Source organism: Trachurus japonicus, chromosome 11 (genome assembly GCF_045865225.1).
Source record: "Trachurus japonicus isolate A0001 chromosome 11, Traja_1.0".
NCBI classification, from domain to species: domain Eukaryota; kingdom Metazoa; phylum Chordata; class Actinopteri; order Carangiformes; family Carangidae; genus Trachurus; species Trachurus japonicus.
In genome coordinates, this window is record NC_140917.1 from 22,676,766 (window position 1) to 22,696,236 (window position 19,471).

The 19,471-nt window shown below is 40.4% G+C and overlaps 3 protein-coding genes across 3 annotated transcripts; all 3 read right to left on the reverse strand.

Moving 5' to 3' along the window:
• Positions 1-1,620: 1,620 nt before the first annotated feature.
• On the reverse strand, positions 1,621-4,324 carry LOC146978849 (coagulation factor XI-like). Its single transcript, XM_085790236.1, has 9 exons — positions 4,206-4,324; positions 3,942-4,098; positions 3,536-3,645; positions 3,262-3,424; positions 2,903-3,030; positions 2,685-2,820; positions 2,459-2,562; positions 2,061-2,223; positions 1,621-1,951 (listed from the first exon to the last, which is right to left on the reverse strand). Exons 1-9 carry the CDS (start codon positions 4,264-4,266, stop codon positions 1,849-1,851), a joined length of 1,125 nt encoding a protein of 374 aa, XP_085646362.1. The 5' UTR covers positions 4,267-4,324; the 3' UTR covers positions 1,621-1,848.
• Positions 4,325-7,032: 2,708 nt separating this feature from the next.
• Positions 7,033-10,998, reverse strand: LOC146978850 (glutathione S-transferase A). The gene is made up of 6 exons (XM_085791879.1): positions 10,765-10,998; positions 10,581-10,646; positions 10,252-10,357; positions 9,132-9,250; positions 7,456-7,541; positions 7,033-7,352 (listed from the first exon to the last, which is right to left on the reverse strand). Exons 1-6 carry the CDS (start codon positions 10,930-10,932, stop codon positions 7,220-7,222), a joined length of 678 nt encoding a protein of 225 aa, XP_085648005.1. The 5' UTR covers positions 10,933-10,998; the 3' UTR covers positions 7,033-7,219.
• Positions 10,999-13,242: 2,244 nt separating this feature from the next.
• LOC146978851 (glutathione S-transferase A-like) lies at positions 13,243-17,494 on the reverse strand. Its single transcript, XM_085791878.1, has 6 exons — positions 17,237-17,494; positions 15,996-16,061; positions 15,795-15,900; positions 14,101-14,219; positions 13,901-13,989; positions 13,243-13,795 (listed from the first exon to the last, which is right to left on the reverse strand). The coding sequence occupies exons 1-6, from the start codon at positions 17,402-17,404 to the stop codon at positions 13,663-13,665; spliced, it is 681 nt and encodes a 226-aa protein (XP_085648004.1). The 5' UTR covers positions 17,405-17,494; the 3' UTR covers positions 13,243-13,662.
• Positions 17,495-19,471: the final 1,977 nt, after the last annotated feature.

Consider the following 19,471-nt stretch of genomic DNA (forward strand, 5'->3'; position numbering starts at 1 on the left):
AATGAGATGGGGGAATGTAACATCTGATCCCTTCCATGTGACCAATGGTGTCCGCCAGGGCCGAATCCTGTCTCCCATATGTACATGAATGATTTGTCTCTGATATTGAATGCATGTGGTGCAGGTTGTAGGGTTGTACACAGACGACCTGGTCCTCTTCAGCCCTGACAGTGCTGGTCTCCAACATTGAGAACTTGCACACAGTATGGTGCTGACTTTGACATAAAGTACAATGCTGTAAAGGGTAAAATCATGATTGTTAGAAGTAGAGAAGATAGACAGTCAACCAATTCCCTGACTTCCATCTGTCTGGCACTGCACTCACAGCGAGATTAAATATTTGCATATTATTGCTAATGACTTGTCGGACGATAAAGATACAGGCAGCGTCGCAAGCTCTATACACAAGCAAACACTGTGTCGTAAGTTTAGCATGTGCTCTGTATCTGTAAAGATCTCACTTTTTAAAGCATATTGCACACCCTTGTACACTGCCCATCTGCGGTGTCGCTATAAACAAGGTAGTATAAGAAAGCTCATGGTGGCTTACAGCATGAGGCTACTGCTGAGAGCCTCAAGAAGCTCCAAGCCATATGTTTGTCAGTGTCGGGGTACCCTGCTCTGCTGTTCTGCGCAATCTGATGCATAGATTTATGTGTAGGGCGTCTGAATCAGAGAATGACCTAAATGCTGTCTTGGTTAATCCTGTACGCAAGTAATAAATGTCTTGGGGAAACGTTTTTTTGTTTGTTTGTTTGTTTTTTGACACAAAATCAAAAGATCTATAAATGTCTCATGTACTGTAGCTATGTCTCACAGGTGAGGAAAGGATGTGTACAAAAAGCATACATAAAGAAATCAACATCTTTATGTGTCTCAGGAAGGTAGTTTTTATTATTATTATTATTATTATTTAATGAGTCTAAGAAAATCACCATACATTATTGTGTCAGCTCTAGTTCCATAACAGAATGTAAACCAGAAGTTCACACATTTTTTGTTTCACAAATACAAAAACAAGGAGCATTTCCTCTAAGACGAATGGGAAATAAAACAAACAAACAAAAACCAAACAGTAAAAGGGGGGGAATAATATTACTTGTCAAATAAATAAAAGTAAATATAGAAACATACACATATTATACGAACATTGTATGAACACACACATTGTACGAATTAGGAGGATATTTGCATCTATCATCGTGTTAGAGAGGGCCCTGGAGGAATATGACAGCATAAGGCTGATTCACAGGTCACAAAATGTTTTAGAAAAAAAAAAAAGTTTATAGCCTCTTTGACTTCCTGACATGTATTAGGCCTGTTTTACAGCTCCCCCTGTGCTCTGTCTTGGGGAAGATTAACAGTTCAGAATGACTGTTAAATGTCTGATTTGAAAGGAGAATGATTTGAACAGACTGCTTGGTGTCTTTACTTGATTTTATTGATTTTATGGTACATGTATGTGTGTATATATTTTGTGGTTACATGGGAAGCCAACACAAGTGTATGTGAAATCACCAAAATTCAAACCAAGAGATTTCTACATTATCACCCTAACAGACCAAATACAACATAAACACAAAAACAGGGAATATGTTCTAAAAGCAGGAGGGAAAACTATCATAACATTATGCGAAAACACTGGGGGAAGTGAGAAAAAGTGTTAACAGGCTAAAACATAGGAAAATATATAATAATGAAATAAGAAAGTAAAATAAAAGATTAAATTAAAAATGTGAGAATGAACTAAATGCAGGAATAAAAACATAGGTCTTAGTATGCTTTTATAACAGAACCTGAAGATGCTTGTATCAGCATCTTTATGCCTCCAATTCTGTTTCCGTCGCTTCACACACAGATGTTCTTGGAGAAACCAGACACGGCGTTTTGCAGCGCGCTAACTTTGAGAGGAGCAGGCAAGGTGATGACACGCTTAAGATAGCAGCTTTTCCTGGGAAAATACAACCAACATGAATACAGTTATAATTATACAACTCTAGATGACTCAATAGCAACAATGTTTTATTCAAGTTAGCATACATGCATTAAGAATACTGTACCTCTGAGCAGTGTCACTGAAGGTGTTTTTGATGTAGGTGTAGAACTGACAGTTACGGTCTACATTACAGGCCTCCTGACAGGCGTTAGCATCATTAGTGTTCTGCACAGTTCGAAAGCCACAACCTTTGAAGTCTACATCAGTATGTTGAGTCGTCACCCAGGCTGTTAGCAGAAAGGCACAGAATGAATATGTTACAGAAACTCTCCATTAACCATTGTGAAAATTGATACATGTTCATCTGCTCTAAATGATTTTGGCCTTTGTCTTAGTCTTTGTATTCATAATCTGGGGACTGTGAATATCTGTGTTCAACTAAAACACTTCTTAGATGGTCTGTGCTGATCTATTGACGTTATGTCCTGTCTAACAGTCTTAACGTTGATTAGTGATACATACTGATGTTCATCAGACACTCGTACACTGGAAGCCCAGATTTGGTGCCCGTGCTCGCCGCAGTGGTCACTTCTGTATTGCTTGTCAAGTTACATGTCTTGGTAGCGCTGCAAAAGTAACAAAAATGAAATTACCACAGAATTAGATATTGTTCCATTTTACAGTATAATCCAGGATATTTTGTGCTGTCTTTGTTTGACTCTGAATCAGTGTGTTTTGCACACACTACCTGGTAAATGAGAAGACGGTACAGCATGGATGCTCAGAGCACAGTGCCTGACAGTGCTCATCAGAGACAGCAGGCAGGGACTGCACGGTCGTTCCTTCCAATTCCAAATTGGACGTCATGAATTTGGGTGAACATGCTGAACAAAACACAGGCAACACAATTAGGATGTGCATACAACAACCTGCAGGGTGTTTTATTAATGCTACAACACTGCGTACCGTTTGTAAAGTTTGTAAACTTTTTGAATATGTTTGATTGGTTGGAGAATCCAGAGACTACATTAGACAGAGTCTTCACACTGGGAATCCTTGGTACCGACATGCTGTATTTAAGATGACATTTGTGTCTGAAACAGAAATGGCAGGGCATTGGATGGATTCATCAAAGTCCCAGTTCATGTCTCATTATGAAGCTTGACCACTGAGCCCTGTTTTCAAGATGTATCAGTGTTTTCTGGTTAATGATTTTGGCTACATCATAATCCATAATAAATCCATAATGGATACCCAGCTTTATTTCAGTAAATGACTTCCCCCTCATATCTCAAAAACATGACAAACCACAAAGTAACTTTTACCTTATTTTCAATATTGTGTAGTTTCCATGCATGAAAGTAAAGAACTGGCATGAAGGATCCCGTGTGCACACCCTCTGACACGCTTCATAGGAGGACGTGAACAAGAATTTGTAGTCTGTCCCCAAGAAGGCCACGTCGTTGTACACTTTAGACAGGCAATATTCTGGCAGAAAGACAGCCCAGCAGACAGACAGAAAGAGTTAGAGAGAACAAAACCATACCTCACAAGGTATTAAATAGTTTTCATTATGGATTAAAATGTTTGTGAACTTACGTTTCTCTGTGCTGCAGTTTCTGAGAGAAAAGCCCGAGGTGACACCATTTAGAGGTGTCTGGGCACTGGGCTCTCCAGAGGCAGAGAATTTGAGATAGCAGTAGAACTTCCTGCAGAAAGATACAGATTATTCTATAAACAATAGGAAAAACTGAAGGATTACATACTGTAGACATAAGTATTCAGATCCTTCTTAGTTTGTCTTGAAAAAGAGATTTTTCTTGATCATGCTGGAGAAGATGGACTGGAATCCATCTCTGGTCAATAAGACTCATTAGATGTTAGGTAAAGACACACCTGTCTATATAAGATTCCTCGGTAGGTGATGCAGATAGGAGCGAAAAACAAAACATGAACATTATTTATTTATCATTCTGGTGTCATAATGGGCTAGGGGGTGTCATACTTGTTGTCTCTGGTCCAGGTGTCTCGATAAAAGGTAAAGAAGAAACACTTTGGGTATTGGGTGCACAACTTCTGACAGAACTTTGCATCAGGGGCATAGTGAAATGTTATGTCTTGTCCTGGGAAATTCACATTCACCAAAAGATCTTCTCTACATGCTGAAGAAAAAAGAGAGGCACAGAGACATTTGACATGAGCACATTAAACTAACACATAGTAAGAGATAAATCAGGCAATTACTGGAATAACAAAGAGTATGTATTACCATGGCTGAAGGGGAGGCTGCAGAAAAAGAGCAGACCCACCAAAATCAAATGGATCTGCATCTTCTCGGTCTTCCAAGCGCTCTGCAAAGAAGAAAGAATGAACTGTCAAGGAGTTGATGCTGATATTTCTTGCCATTCTTTATAGCCAAGGCTGCAGCTCATCTTCAGATTTTCCAAATGTTCATCAGATGTCAAATTAAACTTGATTTTCAGGCATTACACATGAAAAATGTTTTTTTTAAGTAGTGCCATCCAAGTCTTTCAATGATCTTGTGTCCGCCATGCAAGCAAACAATAGCCGTGCAGCTTTATTGGCTTTCAGTGTCTAGAATAAAAATGACATTTGTATGTTTTGGCAGAAACAGAAGTGAAGTTGAAAACTTTTTTCATAACTCTCTAAACCAACTCACATTGCTTTTTGCAGAGGGCATTCATGTTGACCAGTATGAGTGTCACTACAAGTATAAAAATGATTTATTTTGCCTTGAGACAATTAGGGTATTAACCCAGACACTGCCTCTTTGTAGTTTTGATGTAAAAACATTTAAAACAGGGAACCAGGGGAAAGGCAAGTCTGAAAAGCAGAATATGGATCAGTCAAACCAAAGGACAGTATAAGAAGCAACACTAATGCAGACTGGTCTGGGCTTACCTGACTCCCGTGATCCATGCTCATGTCCTCTGCTCAAGTCAAGTTTCTGGTGGTTTCAGAATAACCTGCTGCACCTGTCAGTGACTGAAGGCTGAATGATGGAGCCAGTGAAGAGTGAAGCAGAAGTATGACAGAGGAGTGTTTTTTTTTAACCTCCACCCCCTTTACAACAGGATTGGTGGCATGAAGTCCCATCCCATTATTGTTGTGTGTTGTCAACAAAGATGTGACATAAGAGATTTGAGACTGTTCCAAACAGTCATCAGCAGATATCAGCTATCAGATATAAGGATAGTAACATCTGGAATAACGTACCCTGTACAATGCATGGTACCACTTACAACACTTTTAAGGCCCACCTCAAAAACTGGCTTAAAACAAACCAACTCTGTAATCATGACTAGGCGGGACTTTTGCAGAGCGCGACACACGTGCCGTGCTCTGCGTCCGTCCGTCTTGCTCTGTACTTTTGGCTGTCATAATTTTTGTTATTGTTGTGCAGTGCACGCCTACATATGCGTATGTATGCACGCACTGCACTTGTCTTATTTTCTTATACTGCACATTGTCCTTGTGTGACATGTGTGTGAATGGGACTTATACACCTGCTGCTACTGTAGTCTCCAATGTCTTGGTCCACCCCAAGCGGCAGGAGAGGGCCATCACATCTGGATCCATCCATTTAGACATCCACTTTATCTATTTAAACTTGCACTTGCACTTTAAAAATTGGCACTTTATACCCGGTTTTATAGAACTCATGCTGACATGCACTTTATGTATATGTATGAATGTTTATATGATGTGAATCACTGTATAATTCTTTGTGTATTTCTCTGTCTGTTTGTTTATTACCTGCCAAGAGACTGCGGATGCAAATTAGCAGACTGCTAACTCCGACGCATCTGTACACCCGTACTGATGTTCATTAATGTGTATTGTCCCTTTTAAATAAAAAAATAAGCACCATTTGGACATCTGGTCAAAGTCTCCCACAAGTCACTCTATTTTAGCAACTAGTGTCATTCTTGTCAAACTAGTACCAACATAAGCCCTAAAAGTGACACCAGCAGCTGTACTAGTAGCACCAAAACCAAAACTACTCACCTATTTGGCAGACTTGTTGCCCACTGTACTGAACTAGTAATGCACTAGTTAACTGGGATGTTTATGTTTAGCGACTGGGGTAATTGTGCTTTTTTCCAGCTCCTTGGCACCCTCTGTTGATTGATGAACATCTGAAATATGTAAAAGAAGGCATGGCCCAATTGTTCTGCACAGAAATAATGCAAACAGCCACAAATCAGGTCCAGCACTCTTTCTGACTTTGATCTATTTAAATGACTCTTCAGGTATATCAGGTATATCAGTTCTTGGTTAAACAGGGAAAAGTTTACTTAAGTTACTGACCTCTGCTGTTGAAATGTAAAAGGTGCAGGACTTAAAGGAGGTTTGTTTTTCACCGCAATGCTATTGATATCCAAACATCAAAATGTGCTTTCAAAGATAAGGTGTGACCAAGGGTTATGGTTTTAATCTGAAAATTATTATGGGTTGCTGTTGATAGTAAAAAAGCCACATTAATTACAGTATATGGTGATGAAAATGGGCAGAGGGATGACAGCTAAAAAGTGTGGCAGAAAACTCCATGCCAGTTTCTTTTTCTTTGGCGGGGGGTTCATGCCTTTATTTGATAGTACAGTCGAGAGAGACACGAGATGGGGAGGCTGAGAGAGGGGGAATGACACGCAGGAAAGGGCTGCACGATGCAGGATTCGAACCGGGCCCGCCTGCACGAGGACTGTAGCCTCAACACATGAGGTGCCTGCTCAACCTTTATTTAATCAAACATTAGTGTTTAGTTTAGTTTAGTTTAGTGTACAGGCACAACTTCCACTGCCAACAGCAGACAGGCGTCAGCCTGATGAATAAGAGATAAGAGCAGGAAACTCTACAGTACTCTCTATTATTCTTTATCATAAATATCATTTCAACTAAAACCCAACATACACTGAAAGAAATACTTAGATTAATCATTCTTTGCTGACAGATATTATTATTTTACTCGACAGGCATTGGAGGTGCTATTGTTACCTTGTGGAGCGAATGTAAAATTGTCAAAGATGGTAACGTGGGTGTCATCTGGTAATCAATAAAAGAAGAAAATTTGAAAGTCTTTTCTTTTTTTGAATTTTTATTATGTTTTGTTTACAGCATCAAATTGAAATATTTATTGTTAAAGTATCAAGTAGACGACAAAAAATTATCTCCTGAAAATGCAGCTGGGCAAAGTAGTGCACTACAAGGAGTGTTAACATGTTACACATAAGAAACAAACAGTTTTTTCTGTTTGTTTGGATTTCAGATGTCTTTCAGAAGTTCTTGTCCCTGTGGGCTCTCTAGCCAGGTAGGAGGCCAGCTGGCCTTGATGCTGGGTCTATCCTTCAGAGAGTTGTAGTACGCTGCCACCTTAGGGTAACGCTCCTCACATAGTCTACACAGATTGGAGAGAAGTTATGCATGCATTGCTTCTTAGTATCCTTTCACTGATTCTGTGGTGCAGCTTAGAGTAATTTACAGTCATGAAGGCCACTCACCCAAAACGGAAGAGATAAGCGATGGCTGGGAAAACAGTCACATCAGCCAGTGAGAAGCTCTTTCCTGCTATGAAAGAGCCAGAAGCCTTGAAAGAAGCACAAGGGAGAGAGAACCAGTGAACCTATGTACCTATAGTGATGTCTATAACCTGACTAGTTGAAAATTACTTAAAGGGATAGTTCACCCTAGAATGATATTTCGCTCATTATCTACTCACCCTCATATTGACTAAGGGCTGGAAGAAGTTTCAGAGTCCACCGTCCCTTCTCTGAGTTACAAGGGGTCTTGGCGTAGCAGTGCATGTCCATATAACGGTTGCAAAGGGACACCAGAGCTCTTCGTAAAAAAACACACACAAAAAAACATCCAAATACCTCCATGATGCTCGTATGTAATGTCCGTCTTGTGCTGAAGCCCCAAATTGCGTAATTGTCCCGAAAAAAATTAAATAAGTCTATATTTTAAGCTTGTTTGTAGCGGAAGCTTCTCGAAGCTTCTCTTCCTGGTCCGTCCAAATCTCGCGTGATTTGCGCCGGCGTCAGTGCGGTTACTGCGAATCACGCGAGATTTGGACGGACCAGGAAGAGAAGCTTCGAGAAGCTTCCGCTACAAACAAGCTTAAAATATAGACTTATTTAATTTTTTTCGGGACAATTACGCAATTTGGGGCTTCAGCACAAGACGGACATTACATACGAGCATCATGGAGGTATTTGGATGTTTTTTGGTGTGTGTTTTTTTACGAAGAGCTCTGGTGTCCCTTTGCAACCGTTATATGGACATGCACTGCTACGCCAAGACCCCCTGTAACTCAGAGAAGGGACGGTGGACTCTGAAACTTCTTCCAGCCCTTAGTCAACATGAGGGTGAGTAGATAATGAGCGAAATATCATTCTAGGGTGAACTATCCCTTTAACATTGCACACACATACACACATTTTAGGTGAGTGTGCATTTAAAGAGGTTTGATATCAACTTGCTCACACTCCTCCCAAGAGTTTTAATAAAAGAAGGAGCAGCCAGCCAGTTAAGCTTATCCTAGGATAAAGAGTGGGAATGGGAGAAACAACTGCCTCTGTCTGAAGGAAGCAAGACCTGCCTATTAACACTGTTAATATTATTTATCTTAAAAATGACAATTTGCAAGAATTTCAGATTATTTCTTGGCTGGGAGCAGAACCAACACTTTTTTTCCCCCGAATGTTTTTACATTTGATTTTATGTACAGCTGAGACCAACTGCTCCTCTGTGTTTCTACTCATAATGCAATGCTGGGTGAATTACCCCCTTGATCCTGCTATATTCAATCTAAAAGGTGTCAACTCTAGCAACAATTTCAAGAAGCCCAAATAACCATTAAAAGGATTGTCTTTTTTTAAAGTGACAAAAAACAAATCAAATGGGTTTGACACTATCTTGAAGATTAAGATTATTTTTTGTGCCAAGTCTTAACTGAACTTGTAGGCTAGTTCACTCCATTCAAAGCCAAAATTAAAAAAAAAAAAATGTAGGAAGTGCTGCTGCTGTTGCTAGACTGTAAGCTTATCAAAGAAGAATCTATTCATCCACCAGATGTCGCTGAAGAGTCAATTAAATGCACAATGAGCTTGTGTCACTCAAGTTGCCAGCCTGCCTCTGCAGCTCTCTGTTGTCTTTTACATGCATGTGGATTTACCTTCTGCAGGTATCCCTCCCACAGCTTGATCTCAGCAGCCAGAGCCTCTCTGTTTCTCTTCACTGCAGAGTCGTGTCTCTCTCCCTCTGGGACCTTCCAGTTGTAGTAGATAACACTCGCTGAAAAAAGTCAAACAGGAATTCAGCTGAGACAGTGGAGGCATGTCAAGTATGAGACTTATTGATAAAAATCTGTCAACAAATTATAAAAACAACCACTCCCACACTGCTGAACATGGTTGCTTCCATTTCCTTTTTAGCAACTGTGGCAGGAGTCTGGTTATTATGCAACAGGAGTCTTAAGTTGAAGAGAGTGTAAAATAACAGAAGGAAAAAAGACACTCACATTCTTCACAAGCTAAATGTGCATTCAGAATTTTTCAGGTTTTTTTTTCAGTAACACTTTACAATAAGGGTCCCTTAATTAACGTTAGTTAGTACATTATTAAGCATTAATTAACTGTTTACAGATTAATAATCATTATGTATTACTTAGGGTTAGGAAACACATTCATTAATGTAGCCTATTAGTAAGCAGTTAATTAATGTTTACTACTCAAAGTTAGTTAATGAATTAAAAGTTGAATAATGTAATTAGTTATCATTATATATGCATTACTCAGCATTAATTAACACATTAGTTTATATATTAACGTTAATTAAGGGACCCTTATTGTAAAGTGTTACCTTTTTTTCTTGCACCCTTAGGTGCTCTGTCTCATGACATCAGCTTTGCAATAGAGCTACTCTGAGCATGTGATCCTTTGTGTGATTAACATGTGACCTCTCAACATCACTACCTGTTTTAAGGGGTGCACCACTGTAGCCTTTCCCAGCTTAATTATGTGCAGCCCAGTTGTTGTTGTCTCAACAGAGTCTCAGTGGTTTAACGGTAGCAGAATGGTGCACTATGTTGCCAAGTGCAATGTAGGACAAAGTCCCAAAAGGAAGACCTCTGAATGGCAACAACAACTTCAGTCATAAAGCTATATTGTTCAGGAAAGCTTTGGCTGTCTGGTCAGTAATGAGTCACTAGATCCAAGCGGTTGTTTGGAGGAACTGACATCCGGTTCATTCTTATTAAGATGCAGGATTTTACAGAGATGCAAGAGTGATCGTACCCATTTTCTCGTTGAGTGCGAAAGCCTCGAACATGCGCTGGTACATCAGTGCTTGCTCAGCAGGGCAGTCAGGGATCAGCTTGTTTCCCTGGGACTTGAACTGGCTCTGTTGTTAGAGATGAATGAAAAGAGCAATGATTATGAACAGCTGCACAGAGCTCCGGTTTCTTCTTCTCTGCAGTGTTAGGTTTCTGTCTGTCTGTAGGGCATTGTTGGAAAATCAACAGTGCAAGGGTTACAGCTACTTATTAACTCCTTGGTGTAGTCTGGCTTCATCGAATTTCAAGTAGGGTCAAGTTCAGCAATTTGGAACAAGTTCAACTTCTCACCTCCAGGTACATGCAGGCGGCGTAGGACTCGTTCAGGATCTTGTTCCCATGCTTGAAGGCAGGAAGCTTTAAGAAAGAGTAGAATTAAAACTACTTGAACTTGAGGCATTGCTATTTGTTTTACTGCATGGACATGTACAGTATCTGTGAATGACTAGGAAAATGCAGACTGCTTTGAACTTACCTGACCCCTGGGATTCATGCTCATGACTTCTGCTGACTTGTGCTCCATTTTCTCAAAGGAGAGCAGTTTTTGGTTGTAGCCCTGCAGGTTCTTCTCCTCCAGCACGATCATCACCCTCCAGCAGGGAGGAGAGCCGGAGCCCCACAGCAGAGTCATGTCTTTGGCCATGGTTTCAGAGTGAACAGCTGTACCTGTGAGTGGCTGAAATGCTGAATGGTGGAGGGCGTGGAGAGTGGAGCGGGAGTGTGACAGAAGAGTGGTTTTATAACAACCCCCACTCCCTCTACACCAGGATTGGTGGGATTAAGTCCCATCCCATTTTTGTGTTATCAACAAAGATGTGACATAGCAAAATTGAGATTGTTCCCACCCTGTCCAAACATGTTAACCTCCAGCCCACCCCCCTCTGTAACTCAGGGCAACACGACGTCCTACTGAAATACATGCTTATTTTTATTAATTGCACAGCTCAGCTGAGTGGATGCCTAAATGTGAGTAGCCTACATCTCTAGCTGTTTGTATCAACAGGCATTAGCAAAGCCAAATGTGTGGAGGAGTGACTGCTCTTGCTTTGCATTTACTCTTTGTTAATCTGCGAAAATAATGACAATGATAAAACGGAAGCCAGAATAAAGAAATCCAAGTTTTTTGGGGCACCATTTAGCGGGTTGAGCAGGCGCCCCATGTGCAGAGGCTGCAGTCCTCTCCGCGGCCGGTACCGGTTCGAATCCCGCATCGGCCCTTTGCTGCGTGTTGTTCTGCCTCCCCATTTCCTGTCTCTTTCTTTCAACCTGTCAATTAAAGGCAAACAGCCCCAAAAATATACTTTTTGACTAGATTCTGGGTACTGATAGGAAGTTACAAAAATTGAGACTGCAACCTACTTTTCGCACTATTTCAGAGTTAATCCTTTTATATTTCTGTTTAAACAGGGGGGGGGGGGGGGGATAATTTCAAACAACTAAAAAGACAGTAGTGTTTTGTTTACTGCGTTCATACAGTGATTTTATATACGTATATATTTTATAGTATACATGTAATACTACGGTTGCAGTTTTTTCACATAGCCTACAGTATATGCTTCAGTATGAATATTGCTTTGTATTGTTATTATTATTTCAAATGTCTATTTTGAACTATTTCTGCAGTGATTTGCTGACTTCCTTTTCAGCCTGTGCCACAGGCATAAGTTGGATACTTGTAAACTCACAGTGACTCAGCACTTTCCATTCACCTCTGCACACACACACAACCAGTTCTAGCCTCAGTCATGCAAACAAGACAATCAAATGTAATCGACACCATCTACCTAAATCGTCCATTGTGACAGAATAGAAAAACTTGAGCGCACACTTTTGAGCTTGACCCTGCTTGTGAACAGTGTGCATCTTCTTCTCTGTGTCAGTCCTTAAACCCTGGACCGTGTGCTTCAGAGCCACTGCCAACATCAACACCACAGCGAGTGATGTAATCTGTGTGGAAATGATCCACAGCTCTGCCATGTATTTGACACAATGATCTCTTTGCTCTTTTGGTCTGCAGCTGACATCCTGTTGAATACAATGAATGCTCCTCCTTCCATCAACACATCACATTCACACCTCTGATCAGTTGTATTTATGTGTCTTTGTGATTTCCCTCATGAAAAAAATATTCATGTGTCAACGAGTATGAAGACAGTATCATTGTTTGTATCTTTCTGGGAGTGTGCATGAGTGTCATTCTGCTTGACTAGCATGATGCAGATATTTTTAGTTGGCAAAGCATTCACCAACACAAAAGCCATGGTGACTTATGTCAAGTCATACAAGTAGTTTTCCTAGGGCTAATCAGATGCATTACTTGGGACATTTAGTAAATGCCTTAACAAATATCTTTTTAATTGTTAGATTTTTATCTCATGCTTTTGTTGTCCTGTGTGCACAGGTCATCCGCACAGGAGTGACTGTGAGCCGCTGTCTTCAGGCCACCTTGTGTAAAAATGGTCATGGTTTAATAAATAGAGGAAAAAATTACACAAATTGTAGCTGTGTTTTTTAGAGACTACTTTTGTTCAGGACTGGCAGCCTACTTTTATTTTGTAATATATTAAATTTGATTTGGTTGGTCAGCATTGTCAAGTGACAAATGATAGTTCAACATCCAGATCAGTACAGTTGCAGTGAATGTCTCCAAGAGGCCGTGTGTTCTGCATAAAATGCAAAGTCATGCAGAGGATGCCATGGAATACTATCTCATCTACTGCATGCATCGTCACGGTAACGCAGGGTGTTTCAGTTACCTTTGTGCGGAGGAAAAAAAACAGGTTGAGCACAGCCAATCAGCCACTAAAAAGCAAGGGTCATGTCCTAAAAGGCGCCGCCCATTTTCTACTGTGATCTAATCTACCATGACTAGTTTTGAATATAGGGGTGTAAGAGACTACATGCAATGTTTTGTTCACCTCTTTTATGGTCATGTAATCATGAGCTAAACTGGTACAATGGTACATCCAAACTACAGTAGTTTATTCAGCCTGTGCTCTAATTGCAGACTCACTCTACTGGTGTACAGTGCAGCCAACACAAAGGTTAAAACCAATAGGAGGAACCAATATGCATTAGAAAATTCAGCTCTAGCAGCTCTTGGTTGACTTGGAGTTAGATATGAAGTTAGATATGATGACTGATGGGACAAACATTTGATTGAAAGACGACTCCAAAAGAAATACTCAAAAAAATATAGGAAATATGTTTGACAAAAAAAAAATAGAAGAGCTACATTTTTATAACATCATATTTGACAAATTATAAGCTGTGCACAAAAATTTGAACCAATGGAAACACTGAAAATGCGTCATGACAAAGTGCTGCTCTTGGAAGCCAAACTACAACACAACAGGTAGGCGTAACATGAATATCAGATGTCTTTGAGTGTGTCTTGTCCCTTGGGGTTCTCCAGCCAATGAGGAGGCCAGCTGGCTTTGACACTCGGTCTCTCCTTCACCAGAGCGTAATAGGCTCCCAGCTGAGGGTAATGCTCTGCAGACAACCTGCAGAACAGAAAGACGGGAGACACTTGTAGTGCAGGGTCGGACCAAAAACACCTACTGGGCCGGTCTGACTCCAGAACAGTGAACCAGTCAATTCCCACTCACCCAAATCTGAAAAGAGTAGCAACAGTTGGAAAAACAGTCACATCTGCCAGAGAGAAGGTTGCTCCTGCCAGGTGAGACCCTGAGCCCAGCTGAAAAAAAGAAAAGAACAAAAATCAGTGTGTTTAAATACATCAGTGCTTTCTAAGTTAGTTTATGCTGTGTGTGTGTGTGTGTGTGTGTGTGTACTGTACACACACTACCTTCTGCAGGTAACCCTCCCAAAGTCTGAGCTCAGTGGTCAGAGCCTCCTTGTTCCTCTGCAGAGCTGAGTCATGCCTCTCTTCCTCTGGGATGAACCAGTTGTAGTAGATAACTGCATCTTTAAAAAAAAAAGAAAGACAACAGGAACACACACACACACACATGAACATATTGAACAGACAGCAGCTTCAGTAAACTGTGTTAATCCTCCATAAAACATAATAAGCAGTTATATGATTTTGTTGGACTCATAGCTTATTTAATTCTGGCAGCGGATTGATATTAATAAGGTGCTTTAGTTTTTACAGGAGCAGGACAGTGTTTTATTTATCTTGAGTCAAACCCCTATGTGCTGTGGGATTAACTACAATAAACCTGCAGTGCTCACAGTTATCATAATAAAGGAACAGGTCACAGAGTGCAACCATGCGGCTCATCTGTGTGTTTTAACAGCTCTGGACAAAAATAAAGGTCCCTGGACTAAAGCAAACTGCATGCTAATGATTGGTGCTCTCCCTCTGGCAGATGTACCAACTTGGAAACACTTTCTGTAGCAAGCTGAGTCTTTCTATTCTTGACGTAATGAATTTTCAACCTCTTTTTCAAAGAGATGAGAAGTTCCGGCTGGCTTAACCCTTAGATGCACAAGTGACTGGACCCTACACTCTTCGACCAGTATTAGACTCAGTGTGTTGTATTATATAGTGTATTATATTTTGGTCCACACAAGAAATATTACATGTTTTAAATATTTAATATTTTTCACTTTTACTTTAAAAAAAAAAAAGGCAACCTAGCTGTATGTAGCCTACTGTGTGTGTGTGTGTGTGTGTGTGTGTGTAGCTAATGTAGCAGCCCTGACACCTTCAATATATCATGACATATCTTCTGAGGTAAAAAAGTGAAGATAATACTTAGATATACAGTCACAGTTGATAAGAATCACAGGTTTCAATGAAATTCCATAGGAAATGAATGTGGGGGCGCTTGGGGTAGTAATACAAAAACTAAAATTTCTTAAAATGTATAAAAGGTAAGATAAATATTTAAATGGTATAATATCAATAGCATGTATTTTGAGGAATACCTGGGATATGAAATGATAACAACTTTTTGTTGCGAAGATATTACAAGAAAACAACCTCACCGGGTCATTTTTGACCCACTTGTGCATCTAAGGGTTAAGGATACAGCATGTTTTCAGATCCAACAGTTTGAGCTAATTGCTAATTTGAAGAGGAAGCTCAGGGTGGAGTTGAAGTTCTGCTTCAGATGAGTGTCCTGTTAGAAACCAGTCTATTCAGTCCTTGACTGGCTGCAGGAAATTAACATCCAGGATTTGCTGATATGTGGTGGTATACACATATCATTTCTCCAATCACAAGTCCTAACAAATAAACAAACATTTTGCACGCAACTGAACCGCAGCAGAACTATGTGGATCCTTCTCTACGGGAAAAGAGAAACTAGTGTGCGTGTTAGTGCGGCATCAAATTAATATAATTAAATAAATAAATATTTTTTGTATGGATGGCAGAGTGGAACATTTGCAGCTCAAACGGTGACTTCCTGCCTGGTGACTCTAATGTAGAAAGAAGTTGATTTGAGTTGCATGTAGACTGTAGTGTTGCTCTGCAGTCCCAAGGTGTGCCCTATCACCTGACCACTCAGGGATCATGTTCATTTGTCTTACTGAGTTTTTCGTAGAATGTGAGACCCTCAAACATGCGCTGGTACATCAGTGCTTGTTCTGCCGGGCTCTCTGGGATCAGCTGGGCTCCCTGGGCCTTAAACTGATTCTGACATCGGGAGAGAAGAGACACACGCATCTGAACGTCACACACTCGACGTGAGGTTGCATTTGGTGCTTGTGTGTATTCGCTGCCACACTCACCTCCAGGTAGAAACAGGCTGCGTAGGATTCGTTCACAGCAACGTCTCCATGCTTGAAAGAGGGAAGCTAGAAAACAAACAGGTTGCAAGACAGGTTGTCAAGGGTTACCTGCTGTTATGAGTTTAATGCTGTGGGGAGCTAATTAACACAAACTGCTGTGCTGGTAGTGCTGGGGAACACTTACAGTAAGTGCTTTTAACACAACAGTATGGCTGTATCATGTAACATGATGACTCACTGAACTAACCTACATTAAAAATCCTGTTAATCCAAATAACGTTATCTCGCCTGGTAAACAACGTGCCTGGTGAATAATGAATGGAGACTTAAGTTACACATGACTCCTGAAAACTTGTGCATATTGTACTGCCAGAAGTCATGTAGAAGGCATGTAATCATGAAATTATAATTTCTAACACTATTGTTTGTTTTTTCCTAAACAGTTGTTAACTATAAATTATTAGTGGAGTTGAAAGGTTGGGCTTGACGATGTCAATCTCACAACAAAAACAATGAAATATATGTAAGAAATCATGCTAACACATTCTTAGTAGCCTACGTTCTTCTAAAAACTTCAGTAAAAGACTTAAATGCTGAGGATGTCAAACTGTAAACAGGGGAATTGGTATGGTGTTACGAGGTTGAACAAAACTGGGGAACATGATAAAATATTGCTATTAAATAAATAAATATATTTTTCAGATGTTTGCTGTTTTGGTTACAAAAAATGGGTTAACTGCAATTTTTGTATTTATTTATTTGAAATGTGGCTGTAATCTAGCCTAGCAACCCATAAAAAAATAAAATAAAAATAAAAGATTTTTTTTATATATATAGTTTTTTGTGTTTTATAATCCAAAGACGAGTGGATCTATCAATTTATGGCTTTAAAATGCACCGAAGAATCAGCCAATGCGTTGCGTTTGTGTGAACTGTGCATCTGGGTTTGCTTCTGAAGTTAGAGCTGCTGGTTAACTCAACATCAGCCCAACAAGAATGAGACATGAAAGACCCACTCTCTGTTGAGTCTAACAGGTTTTTTGTTTTTGTTTGTTTGTTTTTTTTACCAAGGAGCTGAAAAATATTAATTACTTGGATTTTCAACGGAGTTTGACGTCAGCTTACAAGACGCACGTTTTTCTTCTGTTGGGGTGTCTAGGTTACTCATTTTTCGGGGATAACTTGTCTATTTCAGTTAGACTACTGGTTAGTAGGTGGGGTTTCCTGCAGGCTGCTCCTACCTGACCTCTGGGATTTATATCTAACACTTCTTGAGACTTGTGCTCCATTTTCTCAAAGGAGAGCAGTTTGTGGTTGTAGCCCTGCAGGTTCTTCTCCTCCAGAGCGATCATCACCCTCCAGCAGGGAGGAGAGCCGGAGCCCCACAGCAGAGTCATGTCCTGGGCCATGGTTTCAGAGGTTCACCGCCTGGAGCTGGGCCTCGGAGACGCTGAAGAGACAGAGCCAACTGCGCAGTGCGATCACCAGAGAGAGAGGGGGGATTTGTTGTTGTGACGATCATGTGACTCTCAAACTGTGATCAATGATCGCATCGCCCCCTGGTGGCTTGGAGCGTAAACACAACTCTTTCTCTCTCCCTTTCAAATAAAAAAAAACAATAATGCCACACGTTTTTCAACAAATTCACTCTGAAATTGTTTCAGAATATTAGTTTCATTATCTTGACTATTAAACATAGCCTACACGAATCCAAAACAGGGCAACCAATGTGAACATGAGCAGACAACAACATGCCTACAGTTGTTCTCCCAGTAGGGCAGCTCAACCTCCTCTTCTATTGGGAGATGTGAGCTAAATACTCACAATATCAGCAATAAAATTTTGATATTCGGCACCCCAAGAGTTGTAGACCTGTGTGTAGGCTATCTTACTGAGTTTACTGAGTGTGAGGCCTTCTGTCACATCAGTGTCAGTGTGTTGCATTGTGATTTAAACTGATTCTATAACAACAAAGACACAAAATAAATAATGATTAGGCCTATGTATGATGTTCAAGCATGAAGCTATAATATTCAACATGTTCCATTTGACAATTAACCTCTGGAATAAAACAACAAATGAGCATAAGAAGTCATGTGCAGCTTGTTCACACTTTACTGTTACTTTATTACAGATACATAATGGGTAGCACTACATAATACGGCCCGCGACTTACAGCGTACCTACCGCTCTCTTGCCGCGTAGGTTGCCGCTTATTTCACACAAGTACTGAGTAACTGCAGCTCACTTTCCCCCCTGTTTCCCCCGTGCATTTACAGTGTAACTAGGCTGCGTCTTAGCGCGTAACTTACATCCTGCTTCACACCAACTTCCACAGAAGTACAGGGTAACTGCTGTTTTACAGTTTAACTAGGCTGCGTCTTGGCACGTAACTCCTGTCCTACTTTACACCAAATTACACAGTAACTCTCGCTCACTCCGCCACTAATTACCCCGCATTTTACAGTATAACTAGGCTGTGTCTTAGAGCGTAACTCCCGTACAATTACGTCCTACTTTCCCCGGACTTACAGTGTAACTCCTGCCAGGTACATTAGAAATTAAATAGTCTACTGTACAATATGAGCACAGTTGCAATCCATGTTTTCCAAAAGTGTCAGCAGCGACATTTCACCTCTATTTCAGAGATTTATTATTCATTATTTAATTGTATGGTTTGGAATAGGTGAGAAATGGGTATAGAGTGTGGACATTTTCCAATACAGTAACAGGCTGGCTGGTAGCAAACTTACCTCTCTAAAATGCACATCTATGAAAGTCTAGTTCTGTCATCCAAGGGCAAAACACAAACTATACAGTAATACATCCACAATAATGAGTCATTCGGAGAGTTAGAAAATGTTTTTATTATTTATTAACCAGAAAACACATGACACATCCACATCCATGATCATTCATAAACTTTAAGTACAGTAAGTACCCTACTGTAAGTGAGCACTGTTACCCCTCCTTAGTCTGCACCTATACAGTAGCTGTCATGCACCTACACACTACTTGTCTTAGAGTTACCCAGTAAGTAGAGGGTAACGGGCTGTATTATAAAGTAATGGCTGTTACTCCCTCCTTAGTCTGCACCTACACAGTAGCTGTCATGCACCTACACACTACTTGTCTTAGAGTTACCCAGTAAGTAGAGGGTAACGGGCTGTATTATAAAGTAATGGCTGTTACTCCCTCCTTAGTCTGCACCTATACAGTAGCTGTCATGCACCTACACACTACTTGTCTTAGAGTTACCCAGTAAGTAGAGGGTAACGGGCTGTATTATAAAGTAATGGCTGTTACTCCCTCCTTAGTCTGCACCTATACAGTAGCTGTCATGCACCTACACACTACTTGTCTTAGAGTTACCCAGTAAGTAGAGGGTAACGGGCTGTATTATAAAGTAATGGCTGTTACTCCCTCCTTAGTCTGCACCTATACAGTAGCTGTCATGCACCTACACACTACTTGTC